This window comes from Cyanistes caeruleus, unplaced genomic scaffold, assembly GCF_971803275.1.
Source record: "Cyanistes caeruleus unplaced genomic scaffold, bCyaCae1.hap1.1 HAP1_SCAFFOLD_78, whole genome shotgun sequence".
Lineage (NCBI taxonomy): Eukaryota > Metazoa > Chordata > Aves > Passeriformes > Paridae > Cyanistes > Cyanistes caeruleus.
Genome location: NW_028255889.1, coordinates 2,261,959 through 2,282,752, shown reverse-complemented (window position 1 = coordinate 2,282,752; position 20,794 = coordinate 2,261,959). Strand labels below are relative to the sequence as shown.

Sequence of the window (20,794 nt, the reverse complement as noted above, 5' to 3'; positions counted from 1 at the left end):
GGTTTTGTTTGGCAATGACCCTTTGATGAAGTCAAAGATTTACAATCAGTCCTGTACAGATTGGAGTACAGAGGGGAGAACACTCAGGGGGTACAGCCAAGGCCATGAGGTCACAGCAGTCTCTGGGGTGACAGCAGGCTGAGGTGACAGCAGGCTCTGAGGTCACAGAGGTCCCAGAGCCCCGTGGTTGCACAGCACCACAAGGACCAAGCAGTCAGTCCTTGACCACGACTGTTGTGGCAGCAGCGGCGGCGGCAGCAGCGGTGCTGACATTGGGACAGCGGTGTCAGGACAGTGGTGGCAGCAAGAGCTGCAGGACTGGCAGTGGGCAAGGCACCATGGCCTTTGCTCTGCACCTCATCCTCCTGCTCCTCCTGGCAGTGGCCCTGCCTGACAGGGCTGCCCAGGCTGCTCCATGGCAAGCACAGGGAGCAGGTGAGCCCAGGGCCTGGCTTCCCTTTCCTGAGACAGCACTTCCTTCTCCCTGGGAAGCATTGGGGATGGTTTTCCGCAGGGCTTCAGGGAGGGTTTCCTCTGTGGGAGGGAGAGAGTCCCCAGAGCCCCTGGGCTGGTCCTGCTGCCTCTCCAGGAATTTTGCACAGGGCCTGCAAAGAGGGTGGAGAGTGACCAGAGCCAGCCTAGAGCTCCCCAGGCCCCTCTGCATCTTTGGCCATGTCCATTGACATCTGGCTCCCATGGCCTTACCTGACCCCCTTGCAGTGCCCAGTTCCCTAAGGCAGAAAGGGGTCCCAGCTCACCATGGAATGGTTCTGATCTGTGCTCCCTTCTAGACTGGGATGGTGACATGGGGCATCTGGAAGCCCCGGGACATGACGGTTTGAGACCCATGGAGAATGCTGGAGGCAAGTTCTCAATGTCCCTTTCCGCTCAGTATAATCAGTGTCAATGTGGCAAGAACTTACTCACGTGCCACTTCACTTAAGAATCTGAAGGCTGATGGATTCTGGAACCCTCGCTCTGCTCCGTTCTGGAGCCCTGAGTGATCCCACAGCATTGCTGTCAGTGGGAGGAAGGAGCATTTAACTATCAATCTTCTTCCCATGTGCAATGCTCGTGTCTCCTTCCGTGTGCTCTGTGCAGCTACAAGGAAGATCAGAGAGGAAGGGGCCGGGCCCAGGGCTGTGCCCCGGGGCTGGGCCTCGTGTGGCTCCTTTGCCAGCCCCAGGGAGCCTGAGGATCTTCTACAGTGCCATGGGAACTCTTCTGTCCTGCCTTTCTTTGCAGCCAAGCCTCTTGGTGAAGGTGATCTGGCTTCCCAACCCACATCCAGGACTGAGGCTCTGGGAGATGGTGAGGGTAGGTCAAGGCCTTTCCCCCTGGGAGAGCTGCCAGCTCAGAGCCCAAAGCTCAGCCAGGGCAGCATCGCTGAAGGTGCCAGGACAGAGCTGTGCACGTGTGTGCCCTCGCCCTGCGTGATCCCCTCACCGCTCCTGCAGCTCAGTGCTGCCTTTGCAGATCAGCAGACATGACAGAAGCTTCTGTGGCTGTTGAGTTACAGGTGTGTCTGCAGGGAGGACTTTCCAGGCTCCTGGGCTGGATGCTGCACGCAAGCCCAGCTCCCGTCGCAGGGGTGAGTATTGTGTCCTTGCTGATCCCACAAGCTGAACCCTGATTTTTTAGGATCTATTCCTGGGAAATGGATATATATTTTTTTATAAGGTCCTCCAAGAGGAAAGAACAAAGGTACAGGACACCGGAAACCCCATGAGCCATCCAATACCATGCAGCAAATGCTGAAGGAAATGCTGCAGGGAGGACAAGGTGGGTCCATGTCCCTCAGCCTTCTCCTGACACTCAGCAGCCGGGGGCTTTCTCTGCACATCTGGTCACACCGTGCCCAGCACGGCAGGAAGGGATCCATGGCAGCCTTGCTGCCCCACTGCTGCTTTCATGGCCTGCAGGGCTGTTTCCCAGCCTGGCCTGGCTGCAGCTTCTCCCCAGCCTCTGCAGGAAGGCATTTGGCATCAGCTGACAGGGAGCCCAAACTGCAGCATGGGCCATGCACATCCTGAGATCCCCTGAAATTTCCTGGTCTTGGGCTAGATCAGGTGTAGGGGCTGTTTGGAGGAGGGAGGGCTCTGGCCAATCCCATAAGTTTATATGATTTCCTAATCCTTATGCATGACCTCGACTAGTATTGCATCATGATGACACCACTTCCCTGAAAGAGGAATGGTTCCATCCAATCCAGCTATCACTTTTCCTTTCTCCAGAGATGAACCCAAAGGCTGTGCTGAAGGCAGCGTTTCCCGGAGGAAGCAGTGGCTCCTGGGCAGCCTCTGCTGCAGGAAGGGAGGCCATGCCAGGCACAGCCCCAGGAGGTAATTGCTGTGCCTCTGGGCCTGAACCCTGCTGAGGCTTGAGCTGTAAATATCTGCTGCTTGGCAGTGCCTGCCTTTCAGGGATGTTGCACAGAGCATGGAAAAGGTGTTGAGAGCGTCCAGGGCCAGCCCGGAGCTCCCCAGGCCCCTCTGCAGCTTTGGCCATGTCCATTGACATCTGGCTCCCATGGCCTTCCCTTACCCCCTTGAAGTGCCCAGTTCCCTAAGGCAGAAAGGGGTCCCAGCTCACCATGGAATGGTTCTGATCTGTGCTCCCTTCTAGATTGGGATGGTGACATGGAGCATCTGAAAGCCCTGGCACATAATGGTTTGAGACCCATGGAGAATGCTGGAGGCAAGTTCTCTATGTCCATTTCTGCACAGAATTATCAGTGTGAGTGTGGGAAGAGCTCACTCTCATGCCATTTCCCTTAAGAATCTGAAGGCTGATGGATTCTGGAACCCTCGCTCTGCTCCGTTCTGGAGCCCTGAGTGATCCCACAGCATTGCTGTCAGTGGGAGGAAGGAGCATTTAACTATCAATCTTCTTCCACTGTGCAATGCCAGTGTCTCCTTCCGTGTGCTCTGTGCAGCTACAAGGAAGATCAGAGAGGAAGGGGCCGGGCCCAGGGCTGTGCCCCAGGGCTGTGCCTTGTGTGGCTCCTTTGCCAGCCCCAGGGAGACTGAGCTGCTCCTGTTGCTGCTGCCAAGCCCTGGACCTGCCTGGGGTGCAGTTCAGAGCTGCTGGCAGCTCCAGGGAGGCCTTTCTCCCCTGACTGCAATGCAAGGGGCTTCTTCTATCCCAGTTTGGGCCCACTGCAGGCACCTTGTCCCCCTGCTCCTGCCCCTGAGTGGAAGGCAGAGAGGAGGGAGTGCCTTGGAGGGCACCAGTCACCCAGGTACACTCACTGCTACTCTGGACTGATGGAGAAATGGAACTACTTTCCATTAAGGTCCTCCAAGATGGAAGAACAAAGAGATAGAAGACAAAAATTCCCTGGAGGCATCCCAACTTCTGGACAGGATGCTGAGTGATCTGGAGAGACGCCGTGGTGGGTTCATGTCCCTCAGCCTTCTCCTGACACTCAGCAGCCAGGGGCACATCTGGACACGCCGTGCCCGGCACAGCAGGAAGGGATCCATGGCAGCCTTGCTGCCCCACTGCTGCTTTCATGGCCTGCAGGGCTGTTTCCCAGCCTGGCCTGGCTGCAGCTTCTCCCCAGTCCCTCTAGGAAGGCATTTGGCATCAGATGACAGGGAGCCCAAACTGCAGCATGGGCCATGCACACCCTGAGATCCCCTGATATTTCCTGGTCTTGGGCTAGATCAGGTGTAGCGGCTGTTTGGAGGAGGGAGGGCCCTGGCCCAGCCCCAATAACCTGGATATTTTCCTGACCCTTATCCATGACTTTGACAAGTATTGCCTCCTGAAGATACCACCTCCCCTAATGGTGAACAGTTCTATCTTATCCAGCTGTCCTTTTTCCTTTCTCAAGTGCTGGAGCAGATGTTTGTGCAGATGATGGCATATGCTAGAGGAAGGAATGGCCCTGTGCCATCTCCTGATGCAGGAAAGGAGGAGATGCCAGGCCCAGGCACAGGAGGTAATTGCTGTGCTGGGCTCTCCCTCGGCAGGGCTGTGTGCCAGCAGCTCTTCCCTCAAGGCCTGCATGGCCTGGCAGCAGCCAAAGCTGGAGGTGCCGCGGCTTCCAGGCCTCTGGAGCTCATTCCCAGCCCCTGGGAATCGGGACTTGTGCACCAACATCTCTCCCCCAGCAGCTGCTCCTGGAGCTGGCCCTAAGCATCCAGAGGCCCAAGACACAGGAGCAGCCCAGAGTGGGAGCCCTGCCGTGAGCCCAGGGCCACAGCCAGCCCTGGCTCCCAACTGGGCAGAGGATGCACTGGCCCCTTACAGGGCCTAGCTCTGTCCCCTTGGGCTGGGGGAGCTGTCACAGAGCAGGGAGGGTCAGGGGTGGCAGTGGCTGCTCAGGGATGGGTTTGGCCCATGTCCCTGGAAGGAGCCACTGCCCAAGCAGCTGTGCTGTCCTGGGCTCTGCTCTCGGCCTTCTGGGCTTTGTTGGGTGGCACAGCCTGTGCCAAGGGGTGGCAAGGTGCCTGCAGGCCCCAGCTCTGGGGGAAACAGAGAATGTCCTGGCCATATCCAGTGTGCTGCCAGCTCAGCAATGGAGCACAGCACAGGCTCACACTGCCCATTGCTCCCACAGATGCGCTTGGCAAGTCCAGTATAAATGCTGAGAATCCACCGAGCACCCCAAGAGTGTTCTGCCCGCAGGATGTGCGCAAGTCCTGCATGATAGGCACAGCAGTGACACTGTTCACAGTGCCACTTTCCATGGTCCTGTGCTATGTTGGATTCCGGTGGTGGAAGGACAAGAAACAGTAAGTTGTTGTTCATCTCCACCCTCCAGCTTCTTGAAAGGCTGCTCATAGTCAGGAAACATTCCCAGTGAGGCTGCTGTGCACTTGTGGGTAGTCAGTGGTTGCCCAAATAACTCTGCTGAGAGTTCTGCTGCTGCCCAGGCCTTTCATTGGCCTCTTAATTGCTGGGCCTTGTCCTGGGGAGCCCGCTGGGGCTGCAGCCAGTGCTGGCTCCCACTGAGGCTGCCTGGCCAAGAGCAGCCCCAGGAGCAGCGGGCAGAGGCAAAGCAAGGTGAGCAGGAGAAAGAGCGGGGACGAGATTGCCCTTGAAAAGCAGAGGTGCTCTGGGGCCCGCTCCTGGCCAAGGACCCTGCCCAGAGCCATCCCCTGCTTGCTTGGGGCCTTGAGGGGCAGCTGTCCAGCTGGGCCAAGCTGTGCCAGCAGCTCCAGCCGTGCTGGGGAGCCTTGGCCGCTCTGGGCCCTGCTGTGCAGGAGGGTCCCTGAGTGCCCATGGCAGCTGGGGGCCTCAGCCACCTCCTCTCTCCACAGTCACCCTGCTGCAGCTCCAGCATACCAGCCAAGAAGGTGTGATTCTCCCTTGCCCCCAGGGAGCCCAGAGACTGCCTCGTTCGACAGCTCTCAGATGTGGCCTCAGAAGCAGGAGTCGACCTGGAAAGCAGAGCACCAGCACTCCGTGCCTCCCCCACGGCCCCCCAGCCTGGCTGTGAAGAGGAAGCCCCCTGAGATTCCCCCACCTCCTCCCCTCCCGAGCCAGCCACCCTGGTCCAGCTAGGACTGAAAGTGGGACAGCCATGGCAGGGCTTGGGCCACCAGCAGCTTGGGGCATCTGCTCTTGGCTTCAAATAACACATTACCTGTGGGTAACAGCCAGAGGCACTTTTCCTACTCTTTTACCTTTAGTGGGAAGGGCTGAAGATTCTTCCCATGCCCTGTCTTATCCCTTTTGATTTTCATACAGCTGGGTGCTGGCTGAACCTTTACAAAGAACTTTATTTATTTACACTTCATGTTTTACCCCACCTACCAAGGAAAAAAAAAATAAAAATAAAAGATTTCTTCAGTTTAGACTTCATTTTTAATGTGGTTGGGCCACTCAAATTTTGAGCAATTAATTTTCCATGGTGCCTCTTCCCTTTTCCTTCCTATCTACAAAAAGTTCATCTGGACATGAAAATCAACAGAATTACTGAGATTCACCTCAAAGCCCAGAGGAGAATCTCACACAAAATATTCTCCCTGTATACTGCACAACAAGAAATATTCAGAGGAAAATACCGTGTCACCTGAGGCTCCTGGAACTCCCAGAATCCTGAGCCTGCAGAGGAGGCAAACAGCCCTGGCAGAGGCTGAGGGGAATTCTCCTCAGACTCCTCAGAAAGTGTGTCACTTCAGGAGGGGAAAGCTTTTAAACCTTTGCCTTACCTTCCTCCTGTGCTAAAATGTAAGGCTCCTCCTGAGAAAATACTGAGCTACAAACAATTCTCCATTCCTCAACAAAGCTACTCAGGTGCTCAACTTACAGAGCAAAACTAAATGTGGTCAGAAATTTCCCATCAAAGCCCATTTGCAGAGAAACCCCACCATATGTGAGCAAATATTTATTAGCACTTCAGTTCACTCTAAAGATTGCCCCTTTTTTTTCCCCGAGAGAATATTAGAACCATTTGCTCTTGACAGGACTCCTTGGATGGCCCCCAGATCTGGCTCCTCACCACGCCCTGCCTGAGCTGTTCATGCAGCCAGGCAGCACCACCTGACTTTGCCACCCTTTTCAGGCCTTTGGCACGGCTGGTGCCACGGTCCCCTCTGGTGCCACGGTCCCCTCCGGTGCCACGGTCCCCTCTGGTGCCACAGTCCCCTCTGGTGCCACAGTCCCCTCCGGTGCCACGGTCCCCTCCTGGTTCATGGTGTGTCCCTGCTGCTGGAGGAGCCCTGCTCGTGCTGCTGTGTTCAACAAGGCTAGTGCTACTTCCCAGCCAAAGAGACACTAAAGTCATTGCTTTGGCCAGCTCATTGGAATGAGTTCAACACTTCCTCACCTCTACCACAGATAAAAACCCACATACTCCTAAAACCCACATACCAGCAGCATAAAGTCACCTCATCTACAGAGGTGAGGAGGCCTGAGCAAACAGAAGGTCGGCTTTCAAGCACATTGGGTTCTTAATTTAGTGGAAGCACTCAGTTGTGCACAAGCCTTATTTGTCAAACTGGACTGTGCAATGCTATTCTCTTGCTCGTATTAAAGAGGAGCCAGGGAGAAATTAGCTAAGAAACCAGAAACACTTGAGGCTCAGGCCTGGCACACAAATAGAGCAGGGTGGCACCTGCCCACTTTTCCCGCATCCCTTTTCCTGACAGACAAAGGCGGACGCGGCTCCACTGGGGGCACCATGGAAAGGCTTCTGATCTGTGCTCCCGTCTAGATTGATATCAGAACATGGATTATCTGGAAGCCCTGGCACATGACAGTTTGAGATCCATGGAGAATGCTGGAGGCAAGTTCTCAATGTCCCTTTCCACGTAGAACAATGAGTGTCAATGTGGCAAGAGCTCACTCACATGCCACCGCCTCTTGAAGATGCCACCTCCTGTAATGGTTAACAGTTCTATTGTTGTGATGTCTGCTTTGTTTGAATGGTTTCTCCAATTATTCCCCTAAGTCATTGGTTTGCTCCTAGTTTGTATCCTCCTACCCACCTATCAATCCAACCTGCCTCAAGCCCAGCCCCTGTTTTCTCATGTTCCCCATCTGTCATTACACCCATTTGTCAGTCTTCCCTTAGGCCAGCCTCCTACCTGAACCGCCCCTCTGGAAATCCCCTAATCTCCAATTCCCCACTGGCCCATGTGACCCACTCTGCTCCCCTTGTTTCCCCTATTGTATTGTTGAATGGAACCTTCCACTCCTCCCATAGTTTCTTCCTATTGGTTAAAATTTTGTGCCCTCCCTCTGGCCTCCCCCATATAAAAACCCACACTTAGTTGTGTTCTTGGTCTTCAGTCCCTGGATGCTGCAGTGGAGTAAAAGCCTTTGGAACCCATACTGGAGATCTCCTCCTCATCCTTGTCTCCACCGTGCGCCTACCAATATCCTCGTGCCGTGGAGCATTTGCTCTAAGCCGCACCTTGGGTCACCCCGCTCCCGAGTGTCACGATCCGCTAACACAAGTGGGAGTCATGAGAGGTTCGTTTGATCTCAGATTGCAAAAAGGACACCAAAGGATTTCAGTTTAAATCACATCAGCAGTAATGCGTCTTTATTTTAGTGCCAGCAACAAGGGTGATGCGATAGAGGACAGGGAGAGAGAGAGGGAGAGAGGGATAAAGAGGCAAAATGCAAGGAGAAAAAAGGGGGGGGGTGGGGTTATAGCTACCAACGGACAAGACAGGGTCGCCGGTGTCTTCTTCCATGGAGACATCTCTCTCAAAGAAAGTAACTTGGAAAAGTCATTTTTACAGTCTGTTTCAAAGCAAGGGGCAGCTGGCCAAGAGGTGGGGAAATTCCTCGGCTATTTTGATGAGACCCCTTGCTCTGGGAAGCAGGTGTAAGGTACAGAACAGGCCGCTCCTTACAAGTCCCTGCTCACCAGCAGGAATGAAGGCAGTGTACCTTGACAGCACAGCAAGCACTCCTGCAAACAATCACCTGGCAAGCTTCCACCTCAACCAGGCCAGAACCCCTGCACAAAGTCCCTTGGTGTCTTCAGGGTCTCGATCTCTGTTCTTGCAATGGTTATGAGGCAGATGAGGGAAACTGGACCGTTTCTTACAGGCCTCTGCCCATGTTTAGAGTTTGAACACTCCATCTTTCCATATTTTCTAATGAATTAAAGGGGATATTTTAGTGTATCATAGTCCATGTCCATGGCCTTACCAAAAGAACTTTCAGCCCCAATACTAAGGCATCTCCTCATTCTCCTTTCATCTGGGACTTGACTCCTTCTTTACTGACTTTGGCGTCTTCATGTTGTCTTCTACATGTCCTCACTCTGTCCTTTTCTCTCACCCAAGGGGAGGATCGAGGTCTGCAGGTCTCATCTGTGCACTGAAAGAGTTAATATCTCACCCAGGCCTGCAGATGATCATGATGGTTTTTGCCTGGTCCAAAAGCAGTCACAGTGATGAATTTCAGGCTGCCCTGGAGCTGTGCAAAGATCTCAGGGGGCCCGGCCAGAACAGTCATGGCTGTTCTGCCTGCATGGCTGGTCCAGGCCCCTGCTTCCTTCAATTTCAGCTGCGGGCCGATGGCTTCCCCTCCCTGTGCCCGGCAGCCGCTGGGGCCACGCGGGCCGTGGTGAAGGGGGCCTGGCGGAGCCCGGCTCGGTGCAGGCCAGGGTGGAGCAGGGCCAGCCTGACCAGCACCCAGTTAACTCTTCACAGCTGGAAACAACAGAGAGCTTTCCTCGGCTTGACTGTCTTTAAAATGTGGATTTCACAGAGGAGAATCCAGCTTCTAAATGGTTTCATAGGTTGTCAATTCTCAGAGCCAGCCAGCTATTGGTTTTGCTAAGCACAGAGGAAGCTCTTAGCAGCCCCCTCCTAGAAAAAGCATTTGCATGGGTGGCTTCTTCCCTCCTCACCAACTATCAACTAATACAAACCAGCACAGACACTCACGGTGGAACAGGAAGCAATTTTGAAGCAATTGTTTTAAAGCAAAATCAGTTATTGCACAGAGATTGATGTTACTCCCCCACACCACTGGAGAGACACAGTGACTCCACCACCTCCCCTCTGGCCAGCCCATTCCAATTCCCAATCAGCCTTTCTGTGAAGAACTCCTTCCTATTGTGAAAAACGAGGTTCACTCACTTAATAAATTATAAAAGGTTTAATATAAACAAAAAGACAATTAGGAGACAAAGACAATAAAGCAAAGGGTTAAAACAGCTGGGGTATCCTGGTGCGTTGCCAGGAACACACCTGATATCTTTGGAACACTCCCATTCTGCTGGGGGGTTTTAATGCATATTCATATTTTTCCAAAAAGTATTTTTCATGTCTACGCCCTGAATCTGCCTTTTTAGAGCATGTGTCTTACAGATTTTATTTCCCTTTAGCACATTTTTATTTGGGCTGGGCTTCCTTCTTCTGCAGGTGGTCAGTGTTGATAGCAGCCTGGGCCCCATCATTTGTTTCCTGGAGGTTATCTTGCTTTGCACAGACAGGACATTGCCCTAACGTCCAAAATTCTTCTTGACCTATGCCTAAAACTTGCTAGCAGGAGAAAAAGACATTGCAAAAGCATAGAACATACAGCATTCATCTTAATACTTGCAAAAGCCAGTATCGCAACATGGATTTATAACAAGGTACCCTTTATTGTCCACTGTATTTTTGATCTAGTAGTAGCTCTTTTTGTTTTGTCCTATGTACTAAGTGGTCTGTTTAAAGTCTGATGTCTGTTAATCCTTTGTCAATTCAATAAAGAATTAATTTTATAATAAACCAAATCAGCCATTCTTAAGAACTTGTGAATGAGTGACATTTGGGGTGCAGGCTGCCTCAAAATGAGCTGCTGCCACAAAGCTGAGACAAAGGCAGAACTTGTCTAAACTTGTCTCCATTTGTAACAGCAGAGCCCAAACAGAGGCGGAGGAAGAAGGAGCAGGAGCTGTTTTGTGGCCATGCCCAAGAGAGACTGGAAGGATGCCCTCCCTCTGGTCTCACTTGCTTGGCTTTCTGACAGGCTCTGAGGCAGGGGCTGCAGTTCCTCAGTTGTGGGGCCCAGAACCAAGGCCGGGATCCCGGCACTGCCTGACAGCGCTCCGGACGCCGGCACGGTTGTGCGTCCGAGTCTCGGCCACTGTGCTGCTGCTTCATTTGCTCTTAGACACACCCACAGCTCCCTGTTAAGCCCAGATGCTCTCTGGTTCTGCCCTCTTCCTGATCCTGAGCAGGGATGGAGCATTACTGTGCTTTCAGGAAGCTATTCTTGAAAGCCTCAGGCATTCTAAGCTCCTTTGCTGTCTGTGGATGCTTGACACAGAACCCCACACAGTGGGGTTCAGGACATACTCAGCTTGGCTCTTCCAAAATCCAAGGCTCAGGGTGCTCAGCAAGACCTTTAACTCCACAATGTTGTGGAACTGGACCTTCAGCACAGGCACCTATCCAGCCTGATCTGCGCTCGTTCCGCTGCATCTCTAAACAAAACACAGTGCAGAAGAGAACAGCAGGAGGGGCCCGTGTGTCTCAGGGCTCAGGATTTGTGTCACAGAACTCCAGAATTGTGACCCTTCAGCTCCACATAGATGCAGGTTAAGTGAAAAAGCCAAACTGTTTATTGCTGGAAGGCAAAGCAAAGGGATGAGCTGAGAGGCAAAAAAGGGGGTGGCACAGTCTGAGGGCTGGGGGCATGGAGCTGTCAAAAGGGAGGAAGAGTGGAAGGGAAAAAGAAGGAGTGGGCAGTGTCTGAGGGCTGCAGGGAGGGAACTATCTACAGGCAGGGAGAGGCCTGAAGCCACATGAGCTTCCCACAGGCTCAGCTGTGTCAATCATTAGCTGTGCCTGGAGCTCCAGCTGGTCTCTTCTGGTGTCAAGGTGTTCTCATCTTCCATGGTATCTGGAGGTCTTAAATGAACACTGTTTCTTCTGAGCCAGCAGATGAGTGTACTTCTGCAGCTCTTTCACTGAATATCAGTTGAACTACTATGTTTGTCTGGGAAGGGCTGTCATTCCTCCTCAGGGCTTAAAAGGCTGGAAGAGAGAGGAACAGAGCCACAATCAGAGCCCGCATCTGTGGGAATCCTAGGAGAATGTCCTGCCAAGGCCATCCCAGCCTGCTCTTGCCAGTTACAAGAGGAGAGTGGCCAACGGGATCAGCTGCAAGGTCCTGGTCACGAATCCACACCCGCCAAACCCCCCGCCCCACGTCCCTGAAATCTCTCTGTGCTCTGCCCTCACCACCCCTTGTCCACACAGGGAGCAAAGCCCTCAGTGGCCAGGGCAGAGACTGCAGCTCCCCCCGCCAGCCCCCACGGACAGCACTCACTCACCCTTACTGAAGGCCTAGAGCTCTTCCTGCTGACCCCTCATTGGCACCTCGACCATCTCTGGGAACACAGAGCCTGTCAGGGCCCCAGCGGCACAGCTCCCTGCCAGCGGCGCTGCCAGCCCTGGGGCCACACGCCCTCCCGCCCCCGGCAGGGCTCAGCCCGGGCCCTTGCCGCATCCTGACTCAGCCCAAGGGCACGGCTGCCAGAGGCCGGCAGCAGCCCCGCGGGCAGCCGGGGCTCCAGGGCGCCGGGCCCGGATGCCGGGGCAGCAGCCGGGGCTGGGCCCGAGCTGCGGCGGGGCGGGGAGGGAGCCCAGCCAGGTTCGTGGCTCACCGATGAACCTGATGGCCGCCGCTCGCAGGGACTCCTGAGGGCTCTGCAGGTACGGCAGGGCCCGGCGCAGGTGCTCAGCTGCTCGCCTCTCGTCCTGTGCCAGCTGCAGAGAGCGGCAGGAGGGAAGGGTTGGCGCGGGCTGTGCCCCTCGGTCGGGCACTGCCTGCGGCCAGCCCCGGCCTCCCGTGCCCGCCCAGCCCTGAGGCCCGGCCAGCAGCCGCTGGCGCCGGGCTCTGGAGGGGGCAGAGGGCCGGGTGCTGCCTGGGGAGCCGCGGTGCCGACGCGGCCCACAGCCCCAGTGGGCCAGGGTGAAACAGAGAAATTAGGAATTAGGAATCATTTATAAAAATTGCCTTGAGTAAAAGAAAGGGCTACAAAACCCGTGTGAAATGCTGACTGCTCCCATAAGAGCAGGAAGAGAATAAAGACTGCAGGATGAGATAAAGAGCTAGAATACGTAAACAGGATGGAAGCATAAATGCACCATAGGATGAGGGGGGTTCCTTGGATTCTTTTGGACCCCTAAGCCACAAGAAATGGAAAGAGAGGGTTCAAAAGAACTGAAAGGAGCATGCACAAAAAGACAAGGTGAAAAGTTCAGCTGAAGGAAAATTGCTGACTTCAGCCCTAAAGACCCCCAGATGACCACCAGAGTGACAACAAGGAGCAGTGCGCAGCTGCAAATAGGCGTGGTACTAATTTTAGTATGAAGCAGGGAAAGGCAGGGTTAGCAAATGAATATGTATTAGGCATACTGTGTAACACTGGTTTGTAGAGAATAAAAAGGGAGAAACAAGTCTCCAAGGTGTGCATGCTTTTGGAGGAGATATCCCCCATGCACCTCAGCACTGAATAAATTCATACCTACTCTCATAACTACTCTGTGAGTTATAGAGTTTTTCTATCCGCATACCAAGGGCTCCATTGGCACCTGGCTCGGGGCCACGGGAGCCTGGAGAAGAACGTGTGCGGCCCAGGGAAGGGGGCGGTGTGTGCGGCGCAGGCTGGCGCCCCTGGGTGCGGCACCGGGCAGGGGCACAGATGCCAGCACCACACACTGAGTGCTGGGGCCAAGGGTCTTCTCCAGGCTGAGGCTGGGGCTTCTAGGCTGTCCTTACCAGACACTCTGCAAAGTTCGACAGCTGCTCCTTCTTCATCAGCTGCTTGAGATTCCTCCTCTTTAGGAACTCAGCCACACGAATCAGCATTTCCCGAGAGGCCTGGAGAGCAGCAGAGATGCAGAGATGGCAATGCAGCCAAGGGCACAGGACTCTTGTCTGAGTGACAGGGCCCAGAGGAGGCTGCAGCCCGGGAGGTTCTAGGGCATGAGGAAGCCAATGCCCCTCCCAGGGATGCACCAGCATCACACAAAACCTGACCTTCGCCACATGCTGGTTCTCATCATAGCAGTGGATGAAGAGGGGAATCAGGCTCTGGCTCAAAATCTTCTCCAGGGGCTTTTTTCCCTCATCCATTACCAAGTCCATCATGTTGAAGAAGAGGTCAAGGGAGAGCAGCTGCACATGGCTGTGGTCCTGAAGGAAGAGAAAAAGAACTTAATACCAATTACTCCAGGCTCACCTGGGTGAAGGCCCAAATATCTGTCAAGCACAAAGTTTTGTACGGCAGCCAGTGCTCGTGTACAGAGCCTTACATGGTCAAAGAGCAGCAGGAGTGCCTCAGCCAGCTTTGGGGCAGTGGTACTGGATATCAGAATGTCTTTGTTCTTGAGCATATTAGTGAACACATGGAGGGTCATGCCAACCACATCTCTGTCTGCATCACCCAGCAGCTCCAGAAGGCTTTGAGACAGGCTGCACATTCTTATGGCCTGTGTGGAAAACAAGGCTGTGATGAGAAGCCATGAACGGCCCTGGCACTGCAACCCCACTCTGCTGCCGCCGGGCCCAGAGGCCAAAGGGCTGTCCCAAAGCACTCAGGCAGGTGAGGCAGGAGAGCTGGGAGCAGCTGCCTCAGCTCCTGAAGCCCAGCCAGCACAAGGAGCTGCTTTCCCCAGCACAGCTTCAGCTGCTGCCCTGTCCTCACCATCGAGGGATCCTTGCTGAGCACCATGAGGCCTCTGAGCGCCAGGCGACGCCTCTGCCTGCACTCATTCTGCAGGTGCATTGACATGATCTCCAGGATGCTGTCACCACGTTCACGCAAGTCCAGGCAATCCAGGACCTGAAAGGCACAGGGCAGTGACAGGGGACCCAGCTGGCAGGAGCCTGGAACCACACAGGGCTGGGTCCAGGCAGCGGCACAGGGAGCAGGCACCGTCCCAGGCAGCTGTGGCTATGCAAGGGCAGAGAGCTGAGAGGCAGGTCAGTGAGGTAGTGCTGGCCATCAAGCTCACCTCCACAAGGAATGGCAGGAAGGGCAGATCCCAGCATGGCTCCTCCCTGCTGAGCAGCCGGAGCAGGCGGAGTGCAATCCCAGAACATAAGGATAGGGAGGCACCGTGCATCTCCCTGGAAGCGGGGAAAAAGGCACAAAGACCCTGAGGTGGGGAGGGCAAACCTCTCCTAGGAATGACTCACTGAGGTCTGGTCTTTCCTCAGCATCCCTGGAGGGACTGTGGGTACTTTGGGAGGTGGCTCCTTCTGGGCATCCTCTCCTGGCCTTTTCCAGTCTGCTCAGCCATCTCTCAGTGACCCTCTGGCCCAGGACCACAGGGACTGTGGGGGACACCTCAGGCACCGGGCACAAAAGCTGGAGGTAGTGGGGAGAAGGGGGTCTCACCTGGCCAACAGACCCACGGCATAGTGCTGGGTGTCAGCACAGAGCAGCGTGTCCCAGCCACGCTTGCGCTCCATAGCCATCAACTCACTATCATAGTGCAAACAGCAGAGCAGAGCCTTCATGGCCTGCACTGCAAACCTGTGTGCAGAGCAAAGCCCAGGTCACACTGGGAAAACTGGCAGTGTCTACAAAGGCATGGGAAGGACAGGAGGACTGGCACCTGTTGGGGTTGCTGGGAAGGCGGTGTTCCTCCTGGCATGCTCTCCAGAAGATGTCAACTTCCACTGGTGGCATCTTCTGGGTGGTGATGACAACATGGAACAGCAGAGCCACAAACAGGCGGGCGGAATAAAGGATCATGGCCTCGTGGCACTCAGGCACTTGGATAATCACCCAGAGCACCAGAGTTGCCTGCAAAAGAAGCACCCAAAGACAGTGCTCAGTGCTGAGGTGTCCATGGGGCAGGGCCCAAGGGGAGACGCAGGGGGAGCAGCGGGCCCGGTGTCCCTTGAGCCTTCCCCTAGCCCAGGTTTCAGCCCAGCGCTCGCAGAGGCAGGGAGAGGGTGGAGAGCTGCTGGAGAGGTGATCTGGGACTGAGCAAGGGCCCATAAACTCACAGCCAGGGAAAAAACAGTCTTGTTGTCCCCATCGGAGGTGCACATGCTGTGCAGAGGCCAATCCTCCATCACACAGAGCAGTATTGCCAGCACCTTCTTCATTGTTGGTCCCGACGAGGCGATAGTTCTCCACATCATTGCAGCAGCTCTGTGGGATCAGAGCTCTGTATCAGGGGTGTCTCAGTCATAGCACCATGACCTATGCAGCTGTGGGAGCCCAAGTGACAAAGCCCCAGTGCCCTGAGGGGCAGGGAGGGAACATTGGCAGCAGCCTGGAGAAACAGAGGGGCCCAAGGCTCCTGGACCTCTCTGCCTGTTGGGCAGAGCCCATTGGACAGGCTGTGCAGGGCAATGGGCCCTAAAGGCTGGTGAGCCCTGAGCTCTCAAGGCACGTGGGCCCCATACCTGTCACATGATGGGGCACAGCGCAGGAGGGTCAGCACCACATCAACAGGGTGTTTTTCAGCCAGCTTCAGAATGTTCGTGGCCAGCCTGGCACCCACAGTGACATGGGACGTGAGACTCTGGTGAATGTTTTTCACCATGACTGGCACCTGGAGGAGGCATGGGAAAGACTTGGAGCACTGTAAAAGGGATCAGCTTCCCCAGCTTCCCCCAAGAAGTGCTTCCCTTCCCACCACACTGTGCTGGCCTGAAAGGCTGAGGGGGCCCAGTGGCCATGGCTTGAGGGGGCACACAACCCTGGGAGGCCTCCAGCCCTAGCCCCAGGCTGGGTACCTGCTGAGAAGCAAATCCTCTCTCCTCAAAGAAATCTGTAGAGGGAGCATGAATAACTGTGGGAGTTGGCATGGTGTCAGTATTTGCGATGTCCTGAGCCACTCCAGTGTCGGCGTTTGTGGTGGCCACGTCCTCAATCACTTCCATGTCAGCCTTTGCCCTGTGATCATTCATTTCACTGTCAAAGTCTTCTGAGCACTCAGCCAAATCTGGGCTGGTTTCAGTCTTTGTCGTGCCCTGAGTCTCTTCATTGACAGTGTCTGTGATGGCCACACCAGTGCTGGAGTTGGTGATGGCCATGTCCTCAGTCACTTCCATGTCAGCCTTTGGCCTGTGATCATTCATTGCACTGTCAGAATCTTCTGAGTGCTCAGCCAAATCAGGGCTGGTTTCAGTCTTTGTCAGGCCCTGAGTCTCTCCACTGATAGTGTCTGTGGTGGCCACATCCTCAGTCATTGACATGAGAAAAGCCTCTTCCCAGTTTTCAGTCACTCCGGTGTCAAACTTTTCTGAGAGCTCAGATGAATCTGGGCTGACATCAGGCTCTGCCTGGAGCTCGGTCAGCCCAGAGTCAGGCTTGGCTGTGCTCTCAGTTGCTGTGGTACTGCTCTTTCTGTGCTGAATGGGCACAAACCTCCGGAACATCTGCAGGAGAACAAAGAGAAGCTAGGCATGTTCCATGGAGTGCTAAAAGTGCAGTTCTCAGCTGAGCAGTGACAGCAGGCCCAGCCCAGGTGGGGATGGCTGCAGGTACCTTCAGCGTTCTGCGGAAGCGGCCAAGGGAGGGGTCCTGCTCTTGGGTCCGGTCCATGGCTGCATCTGGCAAAGAGCGAGTGCAGCCAGAGCTGAGGGGCTGTGGGAGAGGCTGGAGAACACAGCCCAGCCGTGCACTCCCCAGGCAGGGACAGCCCTGGGATGCGCCAGGGGATGGAGCAGGGCTGCTGTGGGGGGTGGGGCAGCCCTGGCCCCTCTTCCATTCTGTCTGTGGGCATGTCCAAAGCAGGTGGGATGGGATGGGGCCAAGCTGGCTGCAGCCATCAGCCCTGTGGCCCAGCTCTGCCACTCACCATCCTGCAGTGGCTGGAACTGCTCCGGCTCTTCAGGCTGTTGTGCTGGAGCAGCTCCAGTGTCCTTCTTCCTTTTCCCCCTGACCACTTTGAAGAGGCTGAGGAATCTGCCTGCCATGCTAGAGTCTGGCCTTGAGGGCACCTTAAAGAGAGATGCCTTGGGAAAACTCTGAGTCAACAAAGCCCGCAGTTGTGCCTTGAAGACACCTGCGGTAGAGATGCTGCAGGAAGACTACAGGACAGCAAGTCCTGCAGTCTGGTCTTGAGGGCTCCTGCCACAATGACAGGAGACTCCTCTTAAATGATTCTGGTCACCGAGTCCCACAGTCTCACCTTGAGGGCACAGGCCAGAAGGATGGCAGATGCCTCAGGAAAGCTCTGGGTTACCAAGTCCCACAGTCCGGCCTTGCAGACACCTGCAAAAGAAAAGCCTCGGGAAGGCCACGGCCACCGAGTCTCGCAGTCTTTCCACAAGGTCACCTGTGGGAGTAAAGCCTCGGAAAAGCTCCAGGTCAGACACAAATGAGTGTGCTGTGTGGGGGCTCCTCACAGCACCACTCTGGCGCGTCCTGTCCTGTCGCATGCACCGAGCACTGTGGTGTGGCCCTGTCACCGCCAGCTCCTATGTCACCATGTGTCACAAAGGGCCCTCTGACACCCTGTCCATTTCCATCCTATGGTGACCGTGCTGCGCCGTGTCACAAAGGGCCCTTACACACACTGCCCTCTACCCTGGGGCCGCCCCCCTCCCCCCATAAGTGGCCCAGGTTGGAAGGAATCCCTTGCCCAAAGTGTCTAAGACAGCCCAACAGGATTTTTGGAACACCTCAAACCATCAGCAAACGCTGCCCTGCCCTGCAGGCTCAGGGCAGCAGAAGGAGCCCCAGGGCTGCCGATGCAGCCACAGATGGAAGGGCACGGGGCCTTGCACAGAAGCTGATACGGCCTCTTTTGGACACGTCCTGGCTGGTGACCATTCTAAACTTGCAGGTGTGACACAGACAAGGAACGTGTGGGCCAGGGCACGAATGCTGCTCTGAGCCCTGGGGCCCAGCCAGCACTGAAATCAGCAGGTGTGGCAGAGTCCCCACCGAGGCAGACCTGCCACCCCACCCGAGCCCTGGCAGTGCTGGTGCCCATCTCCTGCCCCAGAGACCTGTGCCCCTGGGGGGCTTCTGTGCCAGAGGGCAGCCAAAGCCCATGTGCATTGGGGGCTGGGCTCCTTCCTGCAGGAAGCTCCTGGAGCTACTGCTGGCCACTTGCTATCTGTCAGATGATGTTGCTCCTTCCTGGAATGAGGTTTTCCATGGAAGGGGTTTGCAGTAGCACAAAAACACCATCAGCTGCTGAGTTTCCTAGGATGGTTTGATTGTACGGAGGCACTGTCACATTTCAGTCTGATCTTCGGTCTGTTTTTCTGGGAGAAACATTAGCCCACTCTCTGATGTTCAAGGCTTCAGTTGCTGCCTGTCTTTCTGTGTGCAGCTGGTACAAGGCAGACATTTTCCCCAGACACAAAAAGTCCTGCCTGGACAATCACAGAGCTACATCTATTTTTAATTTTTAACTTTTTAAAATTTTTCCAGAGCCTGCTGGCTGTGTTCAAGGTTTTCTCCCAATTTTCTCCCAGGTGCACATTCTCCAGAAATTGTGCTTTTACATCCTTTTGCATTTATTAAATTTACCTGCAATGACCAGTCAATCAAAACCCTGGGAAAACATGAACTTCAGGTTGAACCCAGGCAAAATATTTATCTCCCACATCTGAAGCCATGAACTGCCAAGTACTGTCCCTGCTGTCACACCCTGTCTCCTGTAAGTGTGCTGATGCCATTTCAAAGGGGTTGCAAATGAAAAGTTTTAATATTTTTGTAGTTTCCGCATTGGCATTAAAATCCTTGACTAGAAAAATCACATGTCAAAATTTCTAGGATTCTTCCATACCAAAGCTGTCATTTTCACCCTGGATTTTAGAGTGTGAACAGTCACACAAGGTTTTAGTATTAGACATTACAGAAAAAATCTTTGCTGTTTGGCTATATCTTTACATCAGCATATAGTCCTGATGATTACTTTAGGCAGGAGCAGCGAACACAAGAATGAGCCAAACAAGCTATTGCTGTGTTCTCATGTCCTGCACAGCAGTAACTGGGAATTCAAGAATGGATTCAGGAGGCAATGGGTGCACAGGGAACCACAAAGACTTGGGGATGCTGAAATGGACCAGCCTGGTGCCTGTGCTCAGGCTGCACCAGGCTGAGTCCAACTGGACAATCTAACAATGGTTGAATGGACACACCATGGGCCACTGGAGACTCCTGCTCCTAATTCTGTGAGCTACAATATTCATTTGTGATTCACCAGATGATTTTTTCATCTTTGCTTGAAATCCAGGAGAAGAAAAGGTAAACATGGAGAAATGTTCTTCCAGTTCTAGTGACAGTTGTGTCTGCACACCACCTGTGCCCATGGCAGGGTGGTTGGAACTGGATGATGTTTATGATTCTTTGCAACACAAAGTGCTCTGGAATTCTGTGGTTCCCCAAGTGGAGAGCAAAACTGAGCTGTGTAAGTCCCGGCTTTTTTTCAGCACATGCTGCTTCTTCCTTTGTTCTAAGCAAGTCCAGGGTTTAGTTTCAGAGCTGACGCCTCTGTCATTAAGATGCCTTCACAGAAGAGAGGGAGGACAGGTGTAGCACAAGGCTCGAACCCCATCAGTGTCTCTCTCTCACGATGGCACCAATGCCGCTGCCTTGGGACACCTGAGTGTGAAAGGGGAGCCCACCCTCAAGCACGGCCATCCAAGTCAGTCACGGGCACAGGCTGCAGCTGAAGCTGCCCAGTGTTGCTGTGAGGCTGCAAGTGAAGAGAAAGCCATTGCGGCCAATTCTGCTGAAACCTTTTGCCAAGCCAAAGGCAGCTGTGCCCACAGCCTCCCCGTTTGGCACCCGGCTGCTGCGGACACCTCACTGTGCAGGTGCCGACGTTCGGGGTGCTGCTGTTCCTGTGCCCACTCTGCTGCTGTTTCTGTGGCTCCAGAGCCTCTTCAGCAGCAGCGACTCTGCAGCCCTGCTCGAGGAGACATCGCCAACCTCCCCATGGTGGCAGCAGCTCTGTGGGCCCTGAGCTCTGTGTCAGGAGAGCCACGGTCACAGCACCGTGGCCTGGGCAGCCGTGAGGGCCTGGGCTGGTGGCCAGCCCTGCCTCTGCGCACTGCCCCTTCCTGGAGGCACCCAGTGGCTGTGGCCTGGCAGCACCCCCCTGCCCTCCATGTCCCCAGCCAGCCCAGCCTGGGCACCTTGGGCTTTCCCCACCCTCCTGGAGGGCTGGTTTCCCAGCCTCGAGGGCTTCTGCTGCAGGCCTGGAAGACATTTTGTGGAAGCACCAGAGCAGTCGGGTGTCAGGAACAAGGCGGCTGCCCGGGGGCTGCTTATGGCCTCTGACACCCAATTCCTCAGGTCTTCCCACCACCCCGGCCCCTCAGGGGCCTCCTGTCCCCTTGGAGCCTCCAGCCTCCACACATCCCCCTCACGCCTTCCCACGGTTTTGTCCCG

The 20,794-nt window shown here is 54.8% G+C and overlaps 2 protein-coding genes across 7 annotated transcripts; one reads left to right on the top strand and one right to left on the bottom strand.

Moving 5' to 3' along the window:
• Nucleotides 1-208: 208 nt before the first annotated feature.
• LOC147646854 (uncharacterized) lies at nt 209-5,812 on the top strand. 3 transcript variants are annotated; one of them, XM_086872916.1, is made up of 9 exons: nt 214-435; nt 1,246-1,317; nt 1,520-1,591; nt 1,681-1,782; nt 2,235-2,697; nt 3,296-3,394; nt 3,839-3,946; nt 4,568-4,742; nt 5,271-5,812. In XM_086872916.1, the coding sequence occupies exons 5-9, from the start codon at nt 2,640-2,642 to the stop codon at nt 5,512-5,514; spliced, it is 684 nt and encodes a 227-aa protein (XP_086729042.1). In that variant the 5' UTR covers nt 214-435; nt 1,246-1,317; nt 1,520-1,591; nt 1,681-1,782; nt 2,235-2,639; the 3' UTR covers nt 5,515-5,812. The 3 variants fall into 3 exon arrangements, 2 of the variants coding, with proteins under 2 accessions (XP_086729043.1, XP_086729042.1); XM_086872917.1 differs by adding an exon at nt 792-863 and having other exon boundaries at nt 209-435; nt 1,520-1,782; nt 2,235-3,394; XR_015281779.1 differs by adding an exon at nt 792-863 and having other exon boundaries at nt 215-435; nt 2,235-3,946.
• Nucleotides 5,813-9,561: 3,749 nt separating this feature from the next.
• LOC147646853 (maestro heat-like repeat-containing protein family member 7) lies at nt 9,562-17,876 on the bottom strand. Of its 4 annotated transcripts, none has more exons than XM_086872841.1 (16): nt 17,574-17,842; nt 17,241-17,382; nt 16,928-16,992; nt 16,174-16,818; nt 15,841-15,989; nt 15,436-15,583; nt 15,039-15,229; nt 14,819-14,956; nt 14,433-14,547; nt 14,123-14,260; nt 13,731-13,907; nt 13,456-13,611; nt 13,195-13,296; nt 12,077-12,179; nt 11,744-11,800; nt 9,562-10,891 (listed from the first exon to the last, which is right to left on the bottom strand). In XM_086872841.1, exons 2-15 carry the CDS (start codon nt 17,356-17,358, stop codon nt 11,757-11,759), a joined length of 2,289 nt encoding a protein of 762 aa, XP_086728967.1. In that variant the 5' UTR covers nt 17,359-17,382; nt 17,574-17,842; the 3' UTR covers nt 9,562-10,891; nt 11,744-11,756. The 4 variants fall into 4 exon arrangements, with proteins under 4 accessions (XP_086728967.1, XP_086728964.1, XP_086728965.1 ...); XM_086872838.1 differs by lacking the exon at nt 9,562-10,891 and adding an exon at nt 11,007-11,444 and having other exon boundaries at nt 17,574-17,876; XM_086872839.1 differs by lacking the exon at nt 9,562-10,891 and adding an exon at nt 11,007-11,180 and having other exon boundaries at nt 17,574-17,874.
• Nucleotides 17,877-20,794: the final 2,918 nt, after the last annotated feature.